The following is a 22,037-nucleotide window of genomic DNA, read 5'->3' as shown; positions in this document are numbered from 1 at the left end:
TCTGACTTTATTTCTCACAGTTTTTAACTCAGAATTTTCTCAGAATTGTGAGATATAAACTCGCAATTACAAGTTATAAAGTCAGAAGAGCGATTCTGATTTTAAAAAGCAATAAATGTGAAATAAAAAGCCGCAGTTCCCTTTTTTTTATTGTGACACAAACAATCTTCCATAGATCTCAAACTCTTGAATATTTTTCTTTTCTGATTTAAAAAAGCAATAATTGGGAAATAAAAAGCCGCAGTTACCTTTTTTTTTTTCAGTGACACAAACAATCTTTCATAGATCTCAAAAAAGAATATTTTTCTTTTTTTAAGGATAAGCTTCACATACACAAAAAATATGATTACAACTGGGTGAAAAAAAACAATGGTGTAAAAATATACTTAATTAAAGTTGAGTTCATTCAACCATTTTATAGGGACAAAATCACAGATTAGTAATGTACAAAATTGGAAGGACTAATTTTGCCAGACAGATGTCGAGTGTTGATGAAGCATTTTAAGAGATAAACTGCTGCTCATTATGGCGCCAATAAACAATCTCTGTCATGCAGACAGAGGTAATGGTATGTTTCTAACAGCCAGAGAAGGTCCTTACAGTATATCATTGTCGCTGAGAATGGTGAACACAGTCAATTGACTTTCATCTTTCTATGCCTATCTATACTTGTGAAATGCTCAATTACCCAAGTTATTTTTTTTATTTTTTTTCTTAATACTTTTGGTTTAAAAAAACTACATTGGACTTTTATATTTCAGAGATTTCATTGCTTTGCTGCTTTTTCTGTCGTCAGTCATAAGCATCAGTGCAGGATACTGCTTCATTATTAGTCACAGAAAGCTAAGAGCTCCAATGAGCTGAATAGAGCTGTAGTTGCCAGAATGAATTAATCACTAGCTATTCCTGAGGCTAAATGTTCCTCGGTATGATTACAGAACGCAGGCAATCAACAATTAACATGGAGCTCTGAGCATTTTCTCAGAGAGGAAGTCAACTTCTATAGGATTATCATTCAAAGTTTTGCATGAGCATTGAAATTGTTGTTAAAGGAACACGCCGACTTTTTTGGGACTTTATCTTTTAAGTCCGTACACACCATTCTCTAGCCCAGGGGTCTCCACACTCGGTCCTGGAGGGCCACTGTCCTGCAGAGTTTAGCTCCAACCCCAAATAAACACACCTGAACCTGCTAATCAGTGTCTTACAAGGCCCTAGTAAAACACTGATTAGCTGGTTCAGGTGTGTTTATTTGGGGTTGGAGCTAAACTCTGCAGGACAGTGGCCCTCCAGGACCGAGTGTGGAGACCCCTGCTCTAGCCTGACAAGCCAGACCCACATCAAGACGTTGGGTCTGGAAACTCACCATTGACAGGGCTCAATCCGAGGGGCGGGATAAACGGCTGTCTTTCAAATTCCCTCTGCACACAATTGGATAGCGCCATGACCGCCATGAGTGCCACAACCAATCAGAGCGAAGAAAAAGGTAAAGCCGAGCTAACGTTAGCTGATAGACTTTCGCCGTATCCGGTAGGCAAAACTTCAAACATATCTTCCTTTCTTAAGAATGACTTCATTGCCGTTCTTTGTTCTTTTCTCAAAGAAAAGCTTAACTCCAAGTCTTCTAGATTCGCGGCCAAAACCGATTCAAAAGACCGCTGTTCGTCAGCTTTGTTTACGAGTAGCACGCAGAGACCTCCGCAACTCTGCCGTGACATGCCGTCATTATGTTAAGCCCGCCCACCGACTCTACACATGCTGTGATTGGCCTGACCAGAGTTTGGTTTTTCCAGCTCTCAGCTCTACCGAGAGTTGCTAGACTACACTCGCGGCAAAATACATTTTCTACCGCTAGGGTGCGTCTAGATTCTTAGGCTAACCATTCTCATCTCCGTGCGTGCCATAACTCTATCTGACGCACCCACCGCTAGCCTAGCTTAGCACAAAGACTGGAGGCAAACGGCTCCAGCTCAATAAGTGACAAAATAACGCCAACATTTTCCTATTTACATGTTTGTGTTGTGTATAGTTACATCGTGTACTAAGACTGACGGAAAATTAAAAATTGCGATTTTCTAGACTGATATGGCTAGGAACTATACTCTCATTCCTGCGTAATGATCAAGGAACTTTGTGCCGTACTATGGATGCAACAGGCGCAATATTATTACGCAGCGCCTGAAAATAGCCCCAGCACACTCCCTGTGCAAGCAGGTTGTCACATTGGTTATGTTGACGGAAGTTAGCCTATTTTCAGGCGCTGCGTATCATATATCAGTAGGCTAGCTGGAGCCATTTACCTCCAGTCTTTGTGCTAAGCTAGGCTAGCGGTGGGTGGTATTTATGGACTTATCTAACTCTGGGGGATACAGTGAATAAGCTAAAGTCCCAAAAAGTTGGAGTGTTCCTTTAAGGATTTAGCTCATTGTAACCACAACTTTCCATAGAGTACTTTGTGGTGCTCTTGAATTTCCCTTCTTGTATTTAAAAAAAGCAGTAGGCCTATATTATTGAAATAATCATAAGCAAATACTTTAGACCAGGAAACAAAATAAAATAAGACACCAATTATGCAGTGAATCATCACAAACTAAAGTAAACGATTTTCAGAGCTCATAGTTCACAAAGCAGCTTCATTAGGAAGGCCAAAGGCACCGGTGGGAGTTTTCCAAGTTAAGCCTTCTGTCCAGCGGCATCAATCCCCGGCACAATGTAGCTGAATCACAGGAAGGTGGTGAGGTCAGCTTAATATATCACCAGAGATGTTTTGTCCAACCAGCAGGGCATCTTCAGCAGGACTAAGGCCAGAAAATTAATTAAACAACAGACTTTTCTCACTGCTGCTGTCAGGGAAATGAGACCAACACAAAGAGATTCAAGAAAACTATTCTGTGTGGCTGGCAGGGCATTTTCTATGCAGTTGGTGTTTACAAAGGTTGCTAGGTATCTGCATATTGGCCCAAAATCAATAGAGCCCAAGTCTCTATACTGTATGATTTTCTAAAAGATTTATGTCTGTTATATCATATGCCAGGTGAAAAGTCTTTTTTTATCTAGTGAAATACAAAGTACATTTTTTTGTCCAGTGCTCAGGGAACTTTCTTCAAACTTTGCCTAACATTCTGGCAAGGTTCTCTCAAAGTCACGAACAAACTTTCTTCCAGTAAAATTAATATTTGTTTAAAGTTCTCTGGTCTTTAATAATGTTCTCAAAAAGGTTCTTGGAAGGTTTAATAAATTTTTTTTTTTTTAAATGTTACTCATTGTTTCAGAACGTTCAGAGAACATTAAAAAGTAACATACCCATAAAGTTTGCAAAAGGATGACCTGTTCCGTTAACGTTTGCATAACCTTTAAACCATTTTAAAAAACTGGATGCTTTGAATATTCAGAGAACATTAAGAAATAAATCTTGGAAAAAATCAAGTGTTTAATGTTGTTTATACACTATATTGCCAAAAGAATTGGGGCACCCCTCCAAATCATTAAATTCAGGTGTTCCAATCACTTCCATGCCCATAGGTGTATAAAATCAAGCACCTGCATGCAGACGCTTCTACAAACATTTGTGAAAGAATGAGTCACTCTCAGGAGCTCAGTGATACTGTGGTACCGTGATAGGTTGCCACAAATGTTGTCACTAATAAACAACAGCAACTTAAAAAAGGGCACGTAAAATCACAGAGTGGGGTCAGCGCATGCTGAGGCGCACAGTGTGCAGAAGTCGCCAACTATCTACAGAGTCAATAGCTACAGACCTACAAACTTCGTTCGGCCTTCAGATTAGCTCAAGAACTGTGCATAGAGAGCTTCATGGAATGGGTTTCCATGGCCGAGCAGCTGCATCCAAGCCTAATATAACCAAATGCAACGCAAAGCTTCTGATGCAGTGGTGTAAAGCACACCGCCACTGGACTCTAGAGCACTGGACACGTGTTCTCTGGAGTGACGAGTCTCTGTCTGGCAATCCGATGGACGAGTCTTTGTTTGGCAGATGCCAGGAGAACGGTACTTGCATGACTGCATTGTGCTAAGTGTAAAGTTTGGTGGAGGGGGGATTATGGTGTGGGTTGTTTTTCAGAGGTTGGGCTTGGCTCCAGACATTTTACTATTTCATGCTCCCAACTTTGTGGGAACAGTTTGGGGATGGCAATTCATGTCAACACTAGGGATGCCACAATTCTCAATATAATATTGAACCGTTCGGTACGCCATTCACAGTTTAATACACGCCTGTGAATTGCGGTTTTTCGGTTTTGCATTGAAATAATTATTTTTCAACAAATTCTATGATTTGCCTCCATCCCAATACTGAACAACACGACATACATTCCCATCACACGTTAGTGGTAGAGTTATACTCACGGAACACTATAGTTTTTCACAATCACGAAAGTTCATTATTTGCATGCATTTTAAAGCCTTGCCGGCTCATTCGCATGCGCGGTTTTAACATGCGCTTTTCCGAGCGTGCGCACTAAACGCATGTCAAACACGCGATTACTGGACTAAGTAGTCGTCTTACTGCGCTAATACTGTCAAAAACACACAAGGTTTACATAAACACAGTCGTTTATGTCTAAAGTGAAAGTAAAATCGGCGTGTGTCTGTATATTAGATGCGCAGGTCTTAAAGTGTCAGTAGCGCAGCCTATAATGAACACGCTGTCCTTAAAGGGACAGTACTCACTCTAATATTGTTCCAAACCTGTATTCATTTCTCAATGAAAGAATTTTCATTTTTGAATAAACTATCCCTTTAATGTTAATACAAAAGACAAGAGAAAATCACTCACTGCTCTTGACGGAAGAATTAATACAGTAGCTTTAATAAGAATCAATGTATATTTTATAGTGAAGTCTATGTAGTGTTTTATTTTTACATTTATTTATTCAATTTCATACTTAAATGCTCCTGTACAGCTCTGAGCTGCCATTGTAAATCTTTATATATATTTATTTTATATTTTACTATACACTAGGAATGTGTACAAGGTTTTTTTTAAAGTAAAGTTTTAAGTTTAAGTAAGGGTTTTCAATTCTTTTAAGTAAAATAAAGAAAGAGTATTGCAATAAAAAATAGTCTTTTTTCTGCTTAACCTCTTGCTGTTCCTGTCGCCTAAGAATAGAATAACAAAAAACTAATGTGACAAGCCATCAGAACCGAACCGAACCGAACCGAAAACCGTGGTTAAAAATCGAGGTATGTATTGAACCGTGGACTAACTGTATTGTTGCATCCCTAGTCAACACCATTGCTGAGTATTTTCTCTTTAAAACTGCAGTGAACCAAAGACATGTCTCAAAAACACGGTTTGAAATCACTGGTGTTTCTGACGTCAAAAACTACCTCGTAACCAATCACGTCAACATGTGGGCTGGCTTTAGCATATCATTAACTATGACCATTCTGAGGTAGAGGCATCTCAAGAGAAGCCAGGTTATCCCGGTATATTTTTCTGTTGATATGAAAAATCAGGTAGATTTAGCAATATAGCGGGTGTATGATGTATATTACGATGTTATGATGAACTTTATGTCTTTCTCCACTAGCGTTCTGAGTTGTTCTGTGCGTTTCTAAGGATACTGATAGTTAGAAGGCAGCTGTCTGACTCTGAGATGGCATGGGAACATGGTTTGTGTAACATTAGCAACACATTATTAGCTGTTTGATAACGTAGTCAAGCAAAAGGCTAAACATAATGATAACTGTTGTGTCCGACATGGTAAAGAGCGATACCATTGTGCAGCGTTTACTGCTGTAAGTTGAGCGAGTGGATCTCAGAGCTGGTGTGAGTGAGTGGAGGTGGGGCTAATTTGCATATTCATGGCTCCACATATACTAAATGAAGCAAGGGTGTAGAGTTACATTCAAGCTATTCACAGGGGAAAAAAACGTTTAATTTTGTTAATCAAAGATGAGTTTTAAGAGATAAAATTATTGACTACAGGGGGACTTTATTTCAGTTAATTGAAACTGGAAGCTCATTGGGGAAGAAAGATGGTCTGTGTTAAAATGAGTGCCAAGCACATTTCAATCGATAATTCAGTGCAAAGTTTGATGAAGGATACAAAAGATAGTCTGAGCAATTTCAACAAGCGAAATCTTAACAAACAAAGCCATAACTTATGAATCGACTTCAGGAAAAACATGAGGTGGAAAAAGACATGTAGGAAATTCGGGAGCAGAGGATAAGTGAGGTGTGACAGAGCATTGTCACTAGTCTCACCTCATCATAATATTCAAATGAATGAATTGAATGCATGTTCATGGGCCATAATTTACAGGAATTACTGCATTTTTTAGCATCAAACGTCTCAGTCACACCATTTGTGCTTTCTGTATAGGAATGTAAATTTCTGGAGCGATGTCTGTGGAAGCACATATTGCGTTGTAAACCAGTCGACATGCCTTCAGCTTTGATGTACTGTCAAGCAGATGATATATGTTTCAGATTTAGGGTGTTGGGGCTGTGCTTTGGAGCAGACACTTTAGAACAGCAACTCCATAAATAGCTGCCAGGCAAGGACATGCACTTTTTATGAGAAAGGCCCCAAATACCGACCTCAACCAAAATTACATCTCGTTCATCAGACTCTCTCCCTCTTGCTCGCTCTCATGCCCTAAAAGCTTCTTTAGCTTTGCGTCTGTGCTGTCAAAGCCCGCCATTCTTATCGCTCCACAGGAGAGAACGCCAATAAAGGAGAGTGGAGTTTGAACACGAGCACCTCTAAAAGCCTGAAGCAACCTCCCGTCTGTTTCAGTCGGCTCCACATAGCTACCAGTGAGTTCACACTGCTGTCAAGCAAGTCTCACCTTAACAAGCCCGCTCTCATTTCACAGTCATACGTCCCTGAACAAAAATTACAGCTTAAAAATTCAGGAATTTATACAAAGTTATCAGCTCATAGTGTGACACGAGAAAACGTTCAGGAGCATTTTGGGAATGCGGAATGTACAGTAGGGGAGCGGGGGTTAGTTGTAACACACATGTTTTAACCCTTTCCACACATGCCAGAATGACGAAACTTAGTGTATTTACTAGTTGCCATATCAACATTATTTAGAGAAAAAACTGCTCCAAAATTAAAAAATCTCTGGAAGATATTACTGAACATGTATTTAACCATAGCAAAAGTAAATTTCTTACTTAAGTTAAGTTTTCATCTCTGTTTTTCGTGTTTATTTAAAATAAGACAAATGCGATATTATTGTAATCTTATATCTGTTATTTAACAGTTGAGATGGTTCTTTAATGCTGATCTAACCACCAGAAGACACGAGGCGCGGTTTAAATCCCCGTTGCGCTGCTGGGGTGCGTTGTAACACTGCGTTACAATGAGCCCCTATTAGAAATATGCCATTATATTCTATACTTTTATTAATTATTTTGAGAAACCATGAGAAAAGTGTGAATAATGACTGAGAGTTAATGTTCAGAAATTATTCATTATTATTATGCTGTATAGCTGTATTTAACGATGTATTTGTAGTCAAACTCAAAAATGCTTATATTTTTAATGCTTAAAAAATGCTTTTTTTAAATTATTTTATTTAAAAAAGTTAATAATTGTATTTTATTGACAAAATATTTTAGTTGATTATATCAGATAACATTTTAAGCTGTTATTTGGTCATGTTATATTGTGCCCCACCACATGTTACCCCACCTATGGGGCACGTTGTCACATTTCACTTCCATTCTTTCGGGGTAAATCAAGAAAAAAGTATACACTGTATTAATGAAACAAAACCACATAATTGTACTAGACGTGTGCAATTAATGTGGGAAAAAATAAATACTCTGAACCCCAATTGGATTTACACAAACTGAGAAAGTCAAAAAGCGTTAGGTTGTGCCCCGCTCTCCCCTATAATGGATATTTATTCCTTACCACCATAACCCAAATGTCTAAAGGCGAAAACTTTCAAAGAATGAGCAGGATGAGGATAATACTGAATAAAAAGTAGGGAAATATTTTACAGGGTTGTACAAAATTGACTCCCTTTCAATTGAAAGTTTGGAATGTCAAGAAGAGGAATTCAGTTAAAAGAAATTCAACATAGGTAATGCATTCTGGGAAATGAAGTGTTCTTCTATCCTTGTCCTTAAACATAATTTAAAAAATATATATATATATATATTAACTAAATACACATTTCTAAAATTCAAACTTCCTAAAGTTTTTGGAGTTGGTAAGACTTTCACCAAGGCTGCATTTATTTGATCAAAAATACAGTAAAAGAAGTTATATTATGAAATATTATTATAGTTTAAAATAACTGTTTTTAAAAAAATATATATTTCAAAATGTAATTTATTCCTTTGATGACAAAGCTGAATTTTCAGCATCATCACCCCAGTCTTCAAGTGTCACATGATCCTTCAGAAATCATTCTAATATGCCGATTTTGTCACCATTATGTTTAGTTCAGGGGTGTCCAAACTCGGTCCTTGAGGGCCACTGTCCTGCAGAGTTTAGCTCCAACCCCAAATAAACACACATGAACCAGCTAATCAGGGTCTTACTAGGGCCTTGTGAGACACTGATTACCTGGGACAGGTGTGTTTATTTGAGGTTGGAGCTAAACTCTGCAGGACAGTGGCCTTCCAGGACCGAGTTTGGAGACCCCAGGTTTAGTTCAAAGACTTTCAGTTTGTTTTCATTTGTCACGTGTATCTTTGTTCAGATTCCCGCCTCTCATCTGTTTCCTTGATTACGGTCATTATTAGTTCATATCTGTGAGCTGTGTGCTATTATCATCCTTGTTTGGTCACCGTTATGTTTAGTCATATCGTGCTATTGCCTGTCGGCCTGTTTTTGTTTTACCTGTGATTAAACGTGTTTATAACTTTATTAATTTGTCTTTGTCTGTCTGCCAGCGTGCACCCGTGACATATTTGGTGCTAAAGAAACATTTTTTTTTATTATCAATGTTGAAAACAGTTGTGCTGCTTAATTTAATGTAATTTTTTTTTTGTAGAGACCATGGTCTTTTTTTTCAGGATTCTTTGAAGTTCAAAAGAACAGCATTTGTATATTAAAACTTTTGTAACATCATAAATGTCTTTACTGTCACTTTGGATCAATTTAAGCATCTTTGCAGAATAAAAATATTCATTTAAGAAAACATTTTATGGAAACTTTGAATGGTAGTGTATTTTGGTGAGATTGAGATTGAAAATTATATTGTATGGCATTAAAACCAAGGGAATAAAGTACATAAAATACAGAACTAGTGAAAACAAATATACCAAAATGCATTTGAAATACGTTTATTTCAAAAGCATAGAAATCTATTAACATATTTACTGACATATGGCTTAAGACTTGGCGATATAAAACTTTATTTGAAGTACATCTTTATTGCATAATGCACATTTCTTCTTATTAAGAAAATGTTTTAATTTCACTATCAGTAAGGATAGCATGATGTACACTGTAAAAAATGCTGGGTTAAAAATAACCCAAGTTGGTTTGAAAATGGACAAACCCAGCGGATGGGTTGTTTTAACCCAGCATTTTTTACAGTGTATAATAATATAGTATAAATGTATAGCAAAATAATCTTTAAATGCAAGATATTTAAAGTGTACCTAAAGTATACTCGCAACAGACTTTAATACAATCAAATATACAGTAATTAAATATATCTTTAGTTGGACATCAGGAATACTTTTGGATAACTAAAGTGCATTAAGTATAAAATTAGTTAGCAGACAGGTATTTTTAGTAAATAAATATTATTTGCAGTATACTTAGATTGAAATAAATATTTTTATATATATTTATTTTTGTATATTTATTTTTTACTGGGGGACTTTGATGGTAATATGTTTTGATTTGTATGGACAAAACAGCTCAGAAATTCTTCCGAATACCCAGAATTGTCATTTTAGGAGAAAATATTTCTTTAAAGGAAATGATGGTTCTAAGTGGCGGAATCGGCACAGGAACAGGGATTCCCCAGCGACATGCTTCAGAAGAGAGCTGCGAGATGGGTCTCACTCACACTAGCCCTCCAGAAAAGATCTCCCTCCACTGCCCGAAGTGTCTCTTTAAACCATATCGTGGGAAAGAAACCGTGCATGTGTGTGTCCGTGTACATATGCGTGAGACACACAACAGCAGAAAACAAAAACAAGGAAGATAAGCAATATTAATAAAAAACAATTAATAGGGAAAAGAGGAAACAACAGTTTGAGTACAAATGAGAGGTAGAGGAAGGAAATTTCTGTACAGTGATAAAATAAAATTTCCTACACTCAACTCTCTCTTCCTCCTTGTCTGTTTTTTTCTGCATTATTAATGCATTCCATGTCCCTGTGCGGGCACTGCAGTAATTATGCTTGTGAATCCTTAAGAATGAACAAATTTCCCTATCTCTGTCTCCATCTCACCAAGTGACTCATAGTCCAACCGTAGCATGTATCCGACGGCCATGGATTGTAATGTGTTATTTAAAGGTCCTGTTCTTCGTGATCCCATTTTTCAAACTTTAGTTAGTGTGTAATGTTGCTGTTAGAGCATTTATAATACCTGTAAAATTATAAAGCTCAAAGTTCAATGCCAAGCGAGATATTTTATTTAACAGAAGTTCCCTTTCAAAGCCTACAGCGAACGGCTGGTTAGGACTACATCCTGGTATTTCCTGCTTTAATTACGTCAGTAGAACAGTATGTCGACTAACCTCCGCCCACAAGAACACGCGAAAAAGGGGGCGTGGTCTTGTTGCTCCCGCGTGGAGAAGAGGAAGTGTTGCGTTCGGTTGCGTTTGTATAGTTTGTTTGTTGCCATGTCGTCGAGACGCTGTTATTTTCATCCCGGAGTCAAGTCACCTTTGTTTGGCTTTCCCAGGGACGCTGTACTTAGAGATCATTGAGCGCATGCATCCCCGTTATGGTGAGAGGCGTGACCTTTCCGGTAACGTGCGCTCTGCGTGCGCTAAGCTGCTGTCGAATCACAACACGGGAACCGCTGGCACAATCAGAACTCGTTACGTATTTCTGAAGGAGGGACTTCATAGAACAGGGAAATCTTTCAAGCCGTTTTGAGGACAGTGAAGACAGCAGTATACAGATAAGTAAATTGTGCCGAATGATGATTCGGATCAGGTGTCAAACCGCCAAACTGCTAAAATTTGGCGATTCAAACCGCTGAATCGACTCAGTGATTCATAACGCTTCGAAGCTTCATGATGCTTTGTTTTGAAATCGTCATCACTATGTAAGTCGTTATTTAGGGTTTTTTTGCGCACAAAAACTATTGTCGCCGATTCATAAAGTTATTTTAGAACCACTGTAGTGAGATGGACTTTGTAACGACGTCTTTAGTACCTTTTAAAGGTCTTGAGAGTGTAGAGTGCCATTGAGCCAATGGAGGCCTTTCAGAGGCATCAGATTTCAACTAAAATATCTTCATTTCTGTTCCGAAGATGAACGGAGGCCTTACGGGTGTCGAACGACATGAGGGTAAGTAATTAATGATAGAATTTTCATTTTTGGGTGAACTAACCCTTTAACAAGCACCTCATTAGCTGTCACTAGTGTTTTAAAGTCACTAGTACTTTTCAAATTAATGCATTACAATATTGCGTTACTCACTTAAAAAGTAACTAATTGTGTTAGTTACCTTTTATGGAAAGTAATGCGTTACATTACTTTTGCGTTATTTTTTCTCACCTGGGCTGGGCTGGGCTTGCTTTGCTTGCTTGCTTGGAAAGGTCAGCAACAAAGAATTTTGTTAATAAAGTGAGATTAAATACATAAAGTATATTTGTGTATTTTAATATATTTAATTATTGCAGGTTTGCGTAATATTCTGAGATTGCATTTCACTTTTTTATACATTTTGAGTACTGAATCTGTTTTTGATTTGACGCTGACAACGCCTCTGCACTTTCTCACGATTTCTCTCAACATGGGACAGGAGAGCTGTCAGTCAATAAATGAAAAAAAGTAACTTGCGTTACTTATTTGAAAAAGTAACTCAGATATTTTGTTGAAAATTTAAAAGTAATGAGTTACTTTTGAAAAAGTAATCTGATTATGTAACTCAAGTTACTTGTAATGCATTACCCCGGCCCAACACAATAATAAAGAAAGAAGTATCTTTTTTAAAATACACTTTTAGAAGAAAATGTGTCTTGTTTTTGACCCTGCAAAAGTCACCTCCACTGTACAAGGGTGTTATGGCTGGTTGGTAAGATGTTGCTATGTGATTCTGGTCATAAGAGCCTCCTTCAGTGTAAATATATATATTTGTTTTAAACTTAGAAAACAAATACTACACCTCCTCAAAAATCCACAGAATTGATGTCCCGTTTGAAACTAAACTAAAATGCCACAAATTATTTTTAGTTTATGATACAAAATATACTATAAAGGTTTCAAATTTTATAACACACTTGTATTAAACATGGAATTATGTATGCACAAATGAAAACTAAGAAAAACTACACAAACTGAAAAGAAATCGAAATAAAATTAAATTCTAATTTATAATATCCCTTGTTGAGATGAGAGCATTCTGGCAGAATGTTTGACAGATATGAATGTGTAAGACACATATTGAGAGCATGTAAAGAGCCAGATGAGATTTAAATAAAACAGGAATGTGGTAAATTTCCGATAGTGCCTTCTGTCTTCCGGTCTGATTCATTCACAATAGTGTAGACGAACTTTCATTAGTGGAGGAGCTTTCATAAAGCAGGATTGTTGATCAAGTCCATTTATTACGCATATTAGACATTTTCTTCTAATTATCATTCTAACTCTCTCTCTCTTTAATATATTTAGATCTTCAGAGAGCAGATCTGTGGAGAGTAAATCAAGCTGTCACTGTCTTGATTCCTTAAAGCTAACATCTGCAGCACGTCTGTTCCTGGCATCCCAGGAAGTGTCAGGAAACGCCACATGGTTGGTGGCAAATTGGATGGGTTGAGCATATGGATGACAGGTAGCCAGACACCACCACTATTTTTTCTTTTTAAAAGACTGCAAATTTGTCTTATTAAATGCTACAGTATAAACCCACAGAAGTGAGATTTTTAGTTATGTTCACTAATTAATATATATAATTACTGTCAGTCTGTGCATTACAGTTTTAAAAAATAAATGCTAACACACAGTTCTTGAAACTATGGCTCCATTCCTCAAAATTCTACACACAAAACACACACACACACAACATGCAAAACGTCAAACATATCTTGCAAAAGTAAACACTTTTCTAAAAAGGGTATTTTAACTCTACACAAACATAAAATGATTAGCCACATACACACCAAAATACACAAATACACCGTATATACACTTTGTATGCACAACTGATGAATTTTACACAGTTATGGAACTGAACTGAATCAATACTGACTTGAGCTGAAAAACTTTTGACAAGTTAGAGCTACTTAAAGTCAGAGTTTGAATTTTTTATATTGTGAAGCTGCTTTGAAACAATCTGATTGTGTAAAGTGTTTTAGAAATAAAAGTGTGTGTGTGTGTGTGTGTGTGTGTGTGTGCGTGCGTGCGTGCGTGCGTGCGTGCGTGCGTGCGTGCGTACGTGCGTGCGAGCGTGCGTGCGTGCGTGCGTGCGTGTGTGTGTGTGTGTGTGTGCGTGTATGTTTATGAATATACACACATACTGTACACATATAAAAATCCTGATTCATTTAGAAACGATTTGTTAAAAACACTGAGGAATTAAACACAACAGTGTGTTGCTCTGAGACACGCAACATTTCTTTGTTTGGAGGTATTTTCAGTGCTATTGCAAAAACATCTATTATATTCTTGTTTGCTTAACCCTGTACATTTCTGGAACAGTTTTTTGAACCTTTAAACAATCTAAAAAAAAAATTTGTTGAGTATCATTATTATAAACGTTCCTCAAAAGCCTGTATCCTATTTGATGCTTCACATTTTAACATAATTTATGGATTATTTATGGATAATGAAGTAAGCCTTAGTTGCTTCAGACCATTAAAGGTGAACTATGTAGGATTTTTGCAGTAAAATATCCAGAAACAACTAGGCCAGTGTTATATATTTTGTTCAGTTGAGTACTTAGAATATCCCAAATGTTTCCAACTATTTGTAAATCGTGGGAAATTGCTATTTTAACCGAGGAACCGGGACGTGTGAGCTATGCGTGTGAGGGAGTCGCCTGTCGATTGCGTCATATCTGCGTCACCCTCGGTTTCCGGTTTTATTCAGTGAAACACTTTACTCTCACTGCAGTGTGAAAGTGTCATAGCAGCCGCCGAGCGAACGTCATAACTTCCTTTTCAACACACTTAGATATATCTAATACGATAAACAGAGTTGCGTTACCTCACTCATGACTGGAAAAGAGGAAGTGGCGCCGGCAACCGTGTCATAATAAAAGTCCCGCCGGCGACTATGCCATAATAACAGTCCCGCTCTTCAATCGCTCCTGCGGCCTTGCTCAGCTCCACAACACTCGGTCCTGCTCTGCTTCATACTACAGTAACGTTAATAATCGCATCCATGAACATGATTTCTGCCCGAGTCCTATCCTGACTCTTTTCCACCGGCTGTGAGCTGAAGACCACATGTCCCAAGATTCTGCGCTCAAACGTGGCGTCATCAAACTACGCCTTTGTTTTGAACAGGCGACCTCTAGTGGACGGAAAAGTTACATAGTGTAGCTTTAAGTATTCATCTAACTAACATAACAATATAACATTTATTCTTATATTTAAATGAAAAAAGTCAGTAAAGATTTTACAGCAAAAAGACATACCACGACCTGAAGGTGGACAGTTTTAGAATTACTAAAAGGCTTTTTCTTTTTTTCTTTTTTGTTGATAATTTAGAAGCCTTAGAAGTTTGCGTATTAAATATGATACAGTTGCCTTTACAGGGTTAAGTGAACAATACTGCGGGCTTATGCATATGCCCAGCAGGCACAGTATGTCAATGTGACGTCAGGAAGATGTTGGACTCCAACTAATCCAACATCAGTCAGACGTTGGATTTTGGTTGAAAATGAAAATTGATTTGACTTCTAAATCCAGCGTTTGTTTGGCGTCAAGCTCCAACGTTGGGCAGACGTTGAATTTTGGTTGGAATAAACACCCCCCAAAAAAGTACACTTATTACCAGCTTCACTTATTACTAACCAGATTGACTTTATTTCTGTCATCTACAGATCCAGGCACAGAAGTTCTTATTGAGAATTAACAGAGGTTTAGATGTTAAGGGTTTGTTGACAATTCAGTCACCATTATGGTGATCAGTGTACACTTCAGTTGGGCAGTTTGACTCTTGGCCTTTTAACATTAGTTTTTCTCTTGCTCCTGTAACTGTGTTTGTTATGGCAAGAACTGCAAGAGAAATTGTGATCAGATGATGTCAGCTATTTGATGATGATAAAGATATACGATCATCATATAGTGTTTGATTCACTGGTCATAATCAGAGTCTATTATTTGTTTAGATATCATATTATTAATTTCTCATTATTGATTGTAAAAGTTCTGTGATTGTTCAGCAGTGTTCAAATCTGAGGGAATGTGAATCTCAATAACGGTGACATGCTTCATGCCGCAATGCATTCTGGGTGCTTCATACAAAACTAGTCAATGGCTCCCAGAATGCATTGTGGCATGAAGCATGTCACCATTGTTGAGATTCATATACAGATTATTGATGTCTGAATGAGGCTAAAAGATGCTGGAGATCAAAATGTTTAGTGGACAATGTAGAATTACAGGCTTGCTATAATTAATATTACAAAATGATCATGTATCAAAAGTTTGGATTCTGGATGGCATTAGTGAAATAGACCACTGTATAGCAATATCAGTAAGATAAGTAAGACAATATCATCTGATCACATTTTGTCTTGCGTTTCTTGCTGTAACAAACACAGTTACAGCACCCAGAGAAAAACTAATGTAAAAAAGTCAACTAAAGTAAACACTGATCACCATAATGGTGACGCCAAACTGAACTATTCTTTTCAATAAATCATCAACATCTAAACCTCTGTTAATTCTCAATAAGAGCTTCTGTAGTCGTCTGACAGAAATAAAGTCAGTCTGGTCAGTAATGTGTGAAGCTGGTAATGCTGTTTGTGGAGTTGTTTAATCCTCCTCTGCTGAGATCTTCAGAGATTTAATGTGCTGCCACACATTCTACCCGTTTTTTTTTTTTTTTTTTACTGTGCGGTGCTTATTCCAACATATAAATGTCTGTCTGACGTTGGAGCTTGACGTCAAACAAACGTTGGGTTTAGACGTCAACCCGATTTTCATTTTCAACCAAAATATGACGTCTGACTGACGTTGGATTAGTTGGAGTCCAACGTCTTTCTGACGTCACAGTACTGTGCCTGCTGGGTGGCTGAATGACAGCCATAGTGTGATAAACACAATATACATGCAAATGAATCCTCATGCACATCTATGGCTCGCTACATCACGACATATAATCTGATTATCAAGAAATGTTGCTGGAAGAAAACAAACATGAATAAACACTGTTAAAATAGGAGACGGGAATCAGTACCTGTATGGATACGTCACTGTAGGAGCCTCCAATCACTCCGGAGATTGCGAGCGGAACGTCGTCATGGATGGCGTAGGATCCATCCGGGCATGTGTACTCACTATCGTCCACTTTCGTAAGCGAAGCGCGCACAAATTCAAGCGACTGCTCCAGCGCGTATGTGTCCTTGGAGCAAGTGTCCAGAATGTGGGCACCTAACGTTACCCCGGGCAAAAGCTGATCATCTTGATTGATCTCGTCCAGGGCTAGCAGCATTGCCTCCAGTCTCTGAATCCCTCTCTGTGCATTGATTCGGCCACAGTCCTGAGCCCCCTCCCCCTTTTGATGAACAGGAAACAGGCCTCCAATCACCAGATCCCCCTCGATTATGATCTCCTTCTTGGAGATGTCAGTGTTGTAGCCTGGGATAGCCAAGGCCTGGGGTGTCCTGGCTAATAGAAGCAGCAGTAGAGTGAGATGAAGCGGCCAGGAGGGGCCGTGACCTCTGAAATGAGTTGACTTCTGAGCCATGGTGAGGAAAGATCTGGGCACTTTGCAGGTCAATCCCTGTTTAGCAGTCTTTGGTCCTCTTATGTGTTGGAAAGGGATAGTGCTCAAGCTGTGCTAAAGGAAGACTTCAGACACTTCAGTGTGCATGTAAGCTGGCGTAGGCAAACTCAAGCATCATCGCCATCTCCCACTTGATCAGAATCTGTGGATCAAACAGAGAGAGACAGAGAGAGAGAGAGCGAGAGAGAGCATTAGATGCTGCACTGTAATATATAACAACTTCTGTGATTTGCCCTTGGGTTTGTTTTTAACAAGAGCAGTTTTCTTAGGGTGAAGAATAAGCGTGGGGGCATGTACATCCCACAATAAAAATCTAATTTGTCCCATGCACTTTTTCATCTGTCATGTTTTTCTACTTAAAGGGATAGTCCACCCAAAAATGAGAATCCTGTCATCATTTTCTCACCCTCAAGTCATTCCAAACTCAAATGAGTTTCTTTTGCTACTGCAAAACAAGTCAATGTGAACCAAAACGGTTTGGTTACCAACATTATTCAAAATATCTTATTCTATGTTCCACAGAAGAAAAAAGGCAGAACAGAATTCTCACTTTTGGGCGGACTATCCCTTTAATTCAATTGAGCAATGGTAATACAATTCTTGAATATTTTGTCACAATCCAAGAAGTGGTTTACATAATCCATTTGTGTTGGAGCCATATGAATAATTTCCGTCTGCGATAAGAAAGCATTGCTGAATCTGGACGGAGGATTTATAGTTCTCAGCATGCAATGCGTGGGACTGGATGTGGTGAGTAAATGTTGAAATTAAGTGTTACTTTATGTGGTTTTATGCAAGATGAAAAAGCATAAACTTATTCATATTTAATGTTGTGCTGTGTTGAGATTTTGCAGCTTTTATATCATATATGGTGAAGTTTTGGGGGTTGTCACTGAAGCAAAGAGAAAAGCTTATGATAATATTTAGCTTTTTTCAAAAAGAAATTTGCTGTACAAATGCCAGTTCTTATTCACCATATTTTACATGTGGTTAAAAAATTACACATTTTAACATGCTAGTATGCTAGTATGCACTATTTCTAAAAAAAATAATAATAATAATTTTTGTAATACCATATGGCATCCCCTTCAGCCAGTAAAATTAAAATCAGTCACAATTTATTTTACAGTGTCCTTGTCACACATGTTACATGTAGGCGCGTCAGACTGGGGGTAAAACCAGTACTGATTACCCGGGCCCCAGGGGAGAGAGGGCCCTTGAAAAGTCTAGAATATATTTTAATATGAAACATGGGGGCCCATCAGGACTGCCTATGCAGTCTATAGGGCCTATAGGGCCCGGGATCTTGTGCTACACCCCTGGTTACATGTACCTACTATAGAAAAACAGTAAATTATGCATAATTACTGTGCAACTAACCCTCAACCAAACCCCTAAAGTACATGTTGTTAATTAATATTACTCAGTACTTAAATATATAATTACACTGTAACAATGACACATTCTTAAAATAACGTGTAACCTTAATATCTATGTGCCATGTGCTTGACATTTTTGGCATCAAGGAAGTGAAGGACACATTAGCACATGCAAAGGCATCACAGTGAATTCATTTTAGACTAGGGAATACATACACATTCATTCAAATTGTGCATCCAAATGTGTGTTCTAAAGTTTTTGGTCATTCTTTAATGCGCATTTTACTAAATCAATAACTCAAAGACCAGAAAATCTGTGCATCATGCATAAATGACAGACCTTTTAGGGGATACATATTTTCAGTGTAGCTGGCACTATTGTTCAGTACTGGCAGGCAGTATAATAGCCTTTTTGCCTTTGCTTTAGGTTGATGTTTGTATGTTTTATAGAAGACAGAGAGGAAAAGCCGTCACTTTTTCAGAAAGTATTCATGATGATAGTGACGGCAGTGCATCAGAAAAGGAAGTCGTAGTAAGAAAGGAAGAAGTTGAAGACCAAGGAGGATAGAAGCAGTGAGGGTGATGGCAGGATGAAGAATGAGTCATAGAAATTTGTGGAAGTCAGGCATTTGGGTACATTATCCTTTGCCAGTTTGGAAAATGTGATCCATACAACCAGAGGTCAGGAAAGATGCCACTGCCTATTGGCATTACTACACTGGCGAGTAGGGATAGCTACTCCAAAAATGATGATCAAATAGGTCAAAATCGAGTTAGTGTAGGACTGAAAAAGAGGAGTCTTGTTGATTTTCACTCATGCTACAATCATTGAGTTTGAATTCCAAGAAAGAAACAATGTTAAAGATTTGTGTGTGTGTGTGTGTGTGTTTTTTAAACACTAAGACATGGTTTCACCAAGCGGCGAAGACTTCTCTTAAAGAAGTTAAACTGTAATCCATCGACTGGCCGCTAGGGACAGGCTCCCATGTTAAAATGCCCAACTTTACAGCAGAAAAAAAAACATGTTTACAGCCTGGTACAAATTGTGGTTTTGGTCTATACAGCTAATTTTGCCCTTCTTGACGACTGTGAGGGGGGTGAATTTTTTTATCACTCATTTGTTTACATTATACTTAAAGTTCTGCATAATTAAGGGCGTGGCCACTTCGAGTGACAGGTGGATTGTCGTTTGTCTGCTGTCTGTTAGTCATCGCGTCACCTCAGGTATAGCCACGTCCCACCTCTTTGCACATTTTCTGTTATCTGGGAGTGACGTGCGATGACGCGCTGACAAGATGCAACGGCCGCCTTTACGCTTCAAATTTTCTCTCAAGAACTGGGCGACGTCACGGACACTACATCCATATTTTTTTACAGTCTATGTAAAGACTGACTTTTCACTTCTAAGTCAGGCAGTGAAGTTGCATCTGAATTGACCTATCGGTAAGCCCCTCCCATCGAACGCAGATGAGCCAATGGCAGTTGAGTATCAGTTGCACGGGGACCGGAACTCGGACATCTGGTTTCAGAGCCATAGAGAAACATTAGAAAATCCGAAGCTGTCATCAGTTTGATGGTGTTTATGCTACAAAATGGTAAACGTCATGCCTGAGGTACTGTAACACTGATTCCAGGGATCCTGAGAGGATTTTTCTGGTTGTCATACTCTCATTAAGTTACTATTAAAGTTAGTAATTCCCTGCTAACGTACAAACCGACTAACTATAACTAACGTAACTGTTCTCATGCAACGGTGTAGGTTAGAAACACGAAGGTCTACATTTCAGTGCATCTCTCCATATTAAACTGATTAAATGTGAATTTAGATATGTTTAAAGGTCTGCATTATCTGTCTTATAAGGAGGACTCCTATTTTGATGGGTGTTATAGTCTACGGGTAGTGAAAGGGAGAGCTTGCATGCAGTTTATCTGAGTTGTTTTACAGATACAAAGTTCACCAGTTATTATCTGCACCCCCGAAAAGGCATAAGGTCTGTGCAAATGTTTGTTTACTGTGAGTGTTTTTATGTAATTTGCTGTGTATGTTAATGGAAATGCCAAGAGAGAGAGAGAGAGTTGTGAATGAGATGTTAATGCGCACTTCTTATGCTTTGTTTGTTCAGCTCTCACGATGATTTTTTTTGAGTGAAAAACGATATAATGAACTTCATAAACCATCAGTAAAGTTTGTCCATCATTTGGACGGGGTATACGCTACATTCTGTGTCCAAAAACATCTTGGGATAAGGTTTTCACACGACAGCTGTACATTGTAAGATATAGCAACTCTGTTTGTTTGTCCGAGTTAGCAACAGTAACTAAGGGGGGCGGGGCTAACCGATAGGTCAATTTGTTTTGACATTTTCACATGTGAGTTCCAAATGAAATATAGTAGCACAAAATGAAATGGAATGTTAATAAAGCTTTTTAATGCTTTTGAAACACTGCTTTTCAGATAGCGAAAATGTAATTGAATGTGTGTGAAGTTTCAGACAATTTACAAAAATAATTTACCCTAATAGGACAAAGTTAGTTATAAATAACGGCACTCTAAAAAAAGGTCAAAAGTCATATTCAGAAAATTAATTTTGGAAAATGATATTTGTTTTAAATATATGTAAAATACAAGCGGCAACCTCTAGCAGCTTCTCCTGAAGCCAATACAGAAGTGACATAAACGGCAATTCATCGACTGGCCACTAGGGACAGGCTCCATTGAGCCCATGTTAAAATGCCCAACTTTACAGCAGAAAAACACGTTTACAGCCTGGTACAAATTGTGTTTTTGTCTATACAGCTAATTTTGCCCTTCATTACAACTGTGAGGGGGGTGAATTTTTTTTATAACTCATTCGTTTACATTATATAAAGCATTAAAGTTCTGCATAATTAAGGGCGTGGCTACTTCGAGTGACAGGTGGGTAGCCATTTATCTGCTGTCTGTTAGTCATCATGTCACTTCAGCTCTGCCCACGTCCTGCCTTTTTGCCCATTTTCTGTTATCCGGGAGTGACGCGCAATGGCGCGCTGCCAAGATGGCAACGGCCAGCTCGGCCCTACTTTGTGCTTCATAACTGCTCTTCAGAATCCTATGGGTGACGTCACGGACACTACGTCCATATTTTTTTTACAGTCGTAAAATATAATGTAATTATTTTTTTCTAGCTGTGATTTCATAATTAGTCCCATAGAGGTTTAAGTAACTGCAAATCATGTCATGTTGAATTGTTTATAAAGCAGAAAGTTATCAACTACAAACTTTTCCATAACATCAAGATCAATGCAGGGGAATTAGAAGATAGCAAGTATAACAATCATCAATACCCCTGTTTTATTACATTGTTAAATTGAATTATTTTAAAATCATTTATATCATTAATAAGACTCCAGGACATTTATATCACACAATAGATCACCCATTAAAAATCCGAACAGTTCATTTTAAACAATTCCATGAGCAGTTACAATTAAATTGGACTAAAACTGAGGAGAAAAAGTGGACCATCATAATTTGTTTATTCTTTGCTTATTAGTAGTCATGAGCCGCACAGAGATTCCCAAATAAGGGACAAGTG

At 38.0% G+C, this 22,037-nt stretch overlaps 1 protein-coding gene across 1 annotated transcript in view; it reads right to left on the bottom strand.

Annotated features, from left to right (window-relative positions):
• The window catches only part of grm2a (glutamate receptor, metabotropic 2a), a 70,345-nt gene that overhangs the window by 27,074 nt on the left and 21,234 nt on the right, over positions 1–22,037 (bottom strand). Inside the window, exon 2 of the mRNA XM_079840433.1 lies at positions 16,535–17,225. Within this exon, the coding sequence (XP_079696559.1) occupies positions 16,535–17,044 (510 nt within the window). The 5' untranslated portion in view covers positions 17,045–17,225. The remainder of the gene's footprint in view (positions 1–16,534; positions 17,226–22,037) is intronic.

Source organism: Gobio gobio (assembly GCF_949357685.1).
Source record: "Gobio gobio genome assembly, chromosome: 17".
NCBI classification, from domain to species: domain Eukaryota; kingdom Metazoa; phylum Chordata; class Actinopteri; order Cypriniformes; family Gobionidae; genus Gobio; species Gobio gobio.
This window is presented reverse-complemented; position numbering and strand designations above follow the sequence as displayed.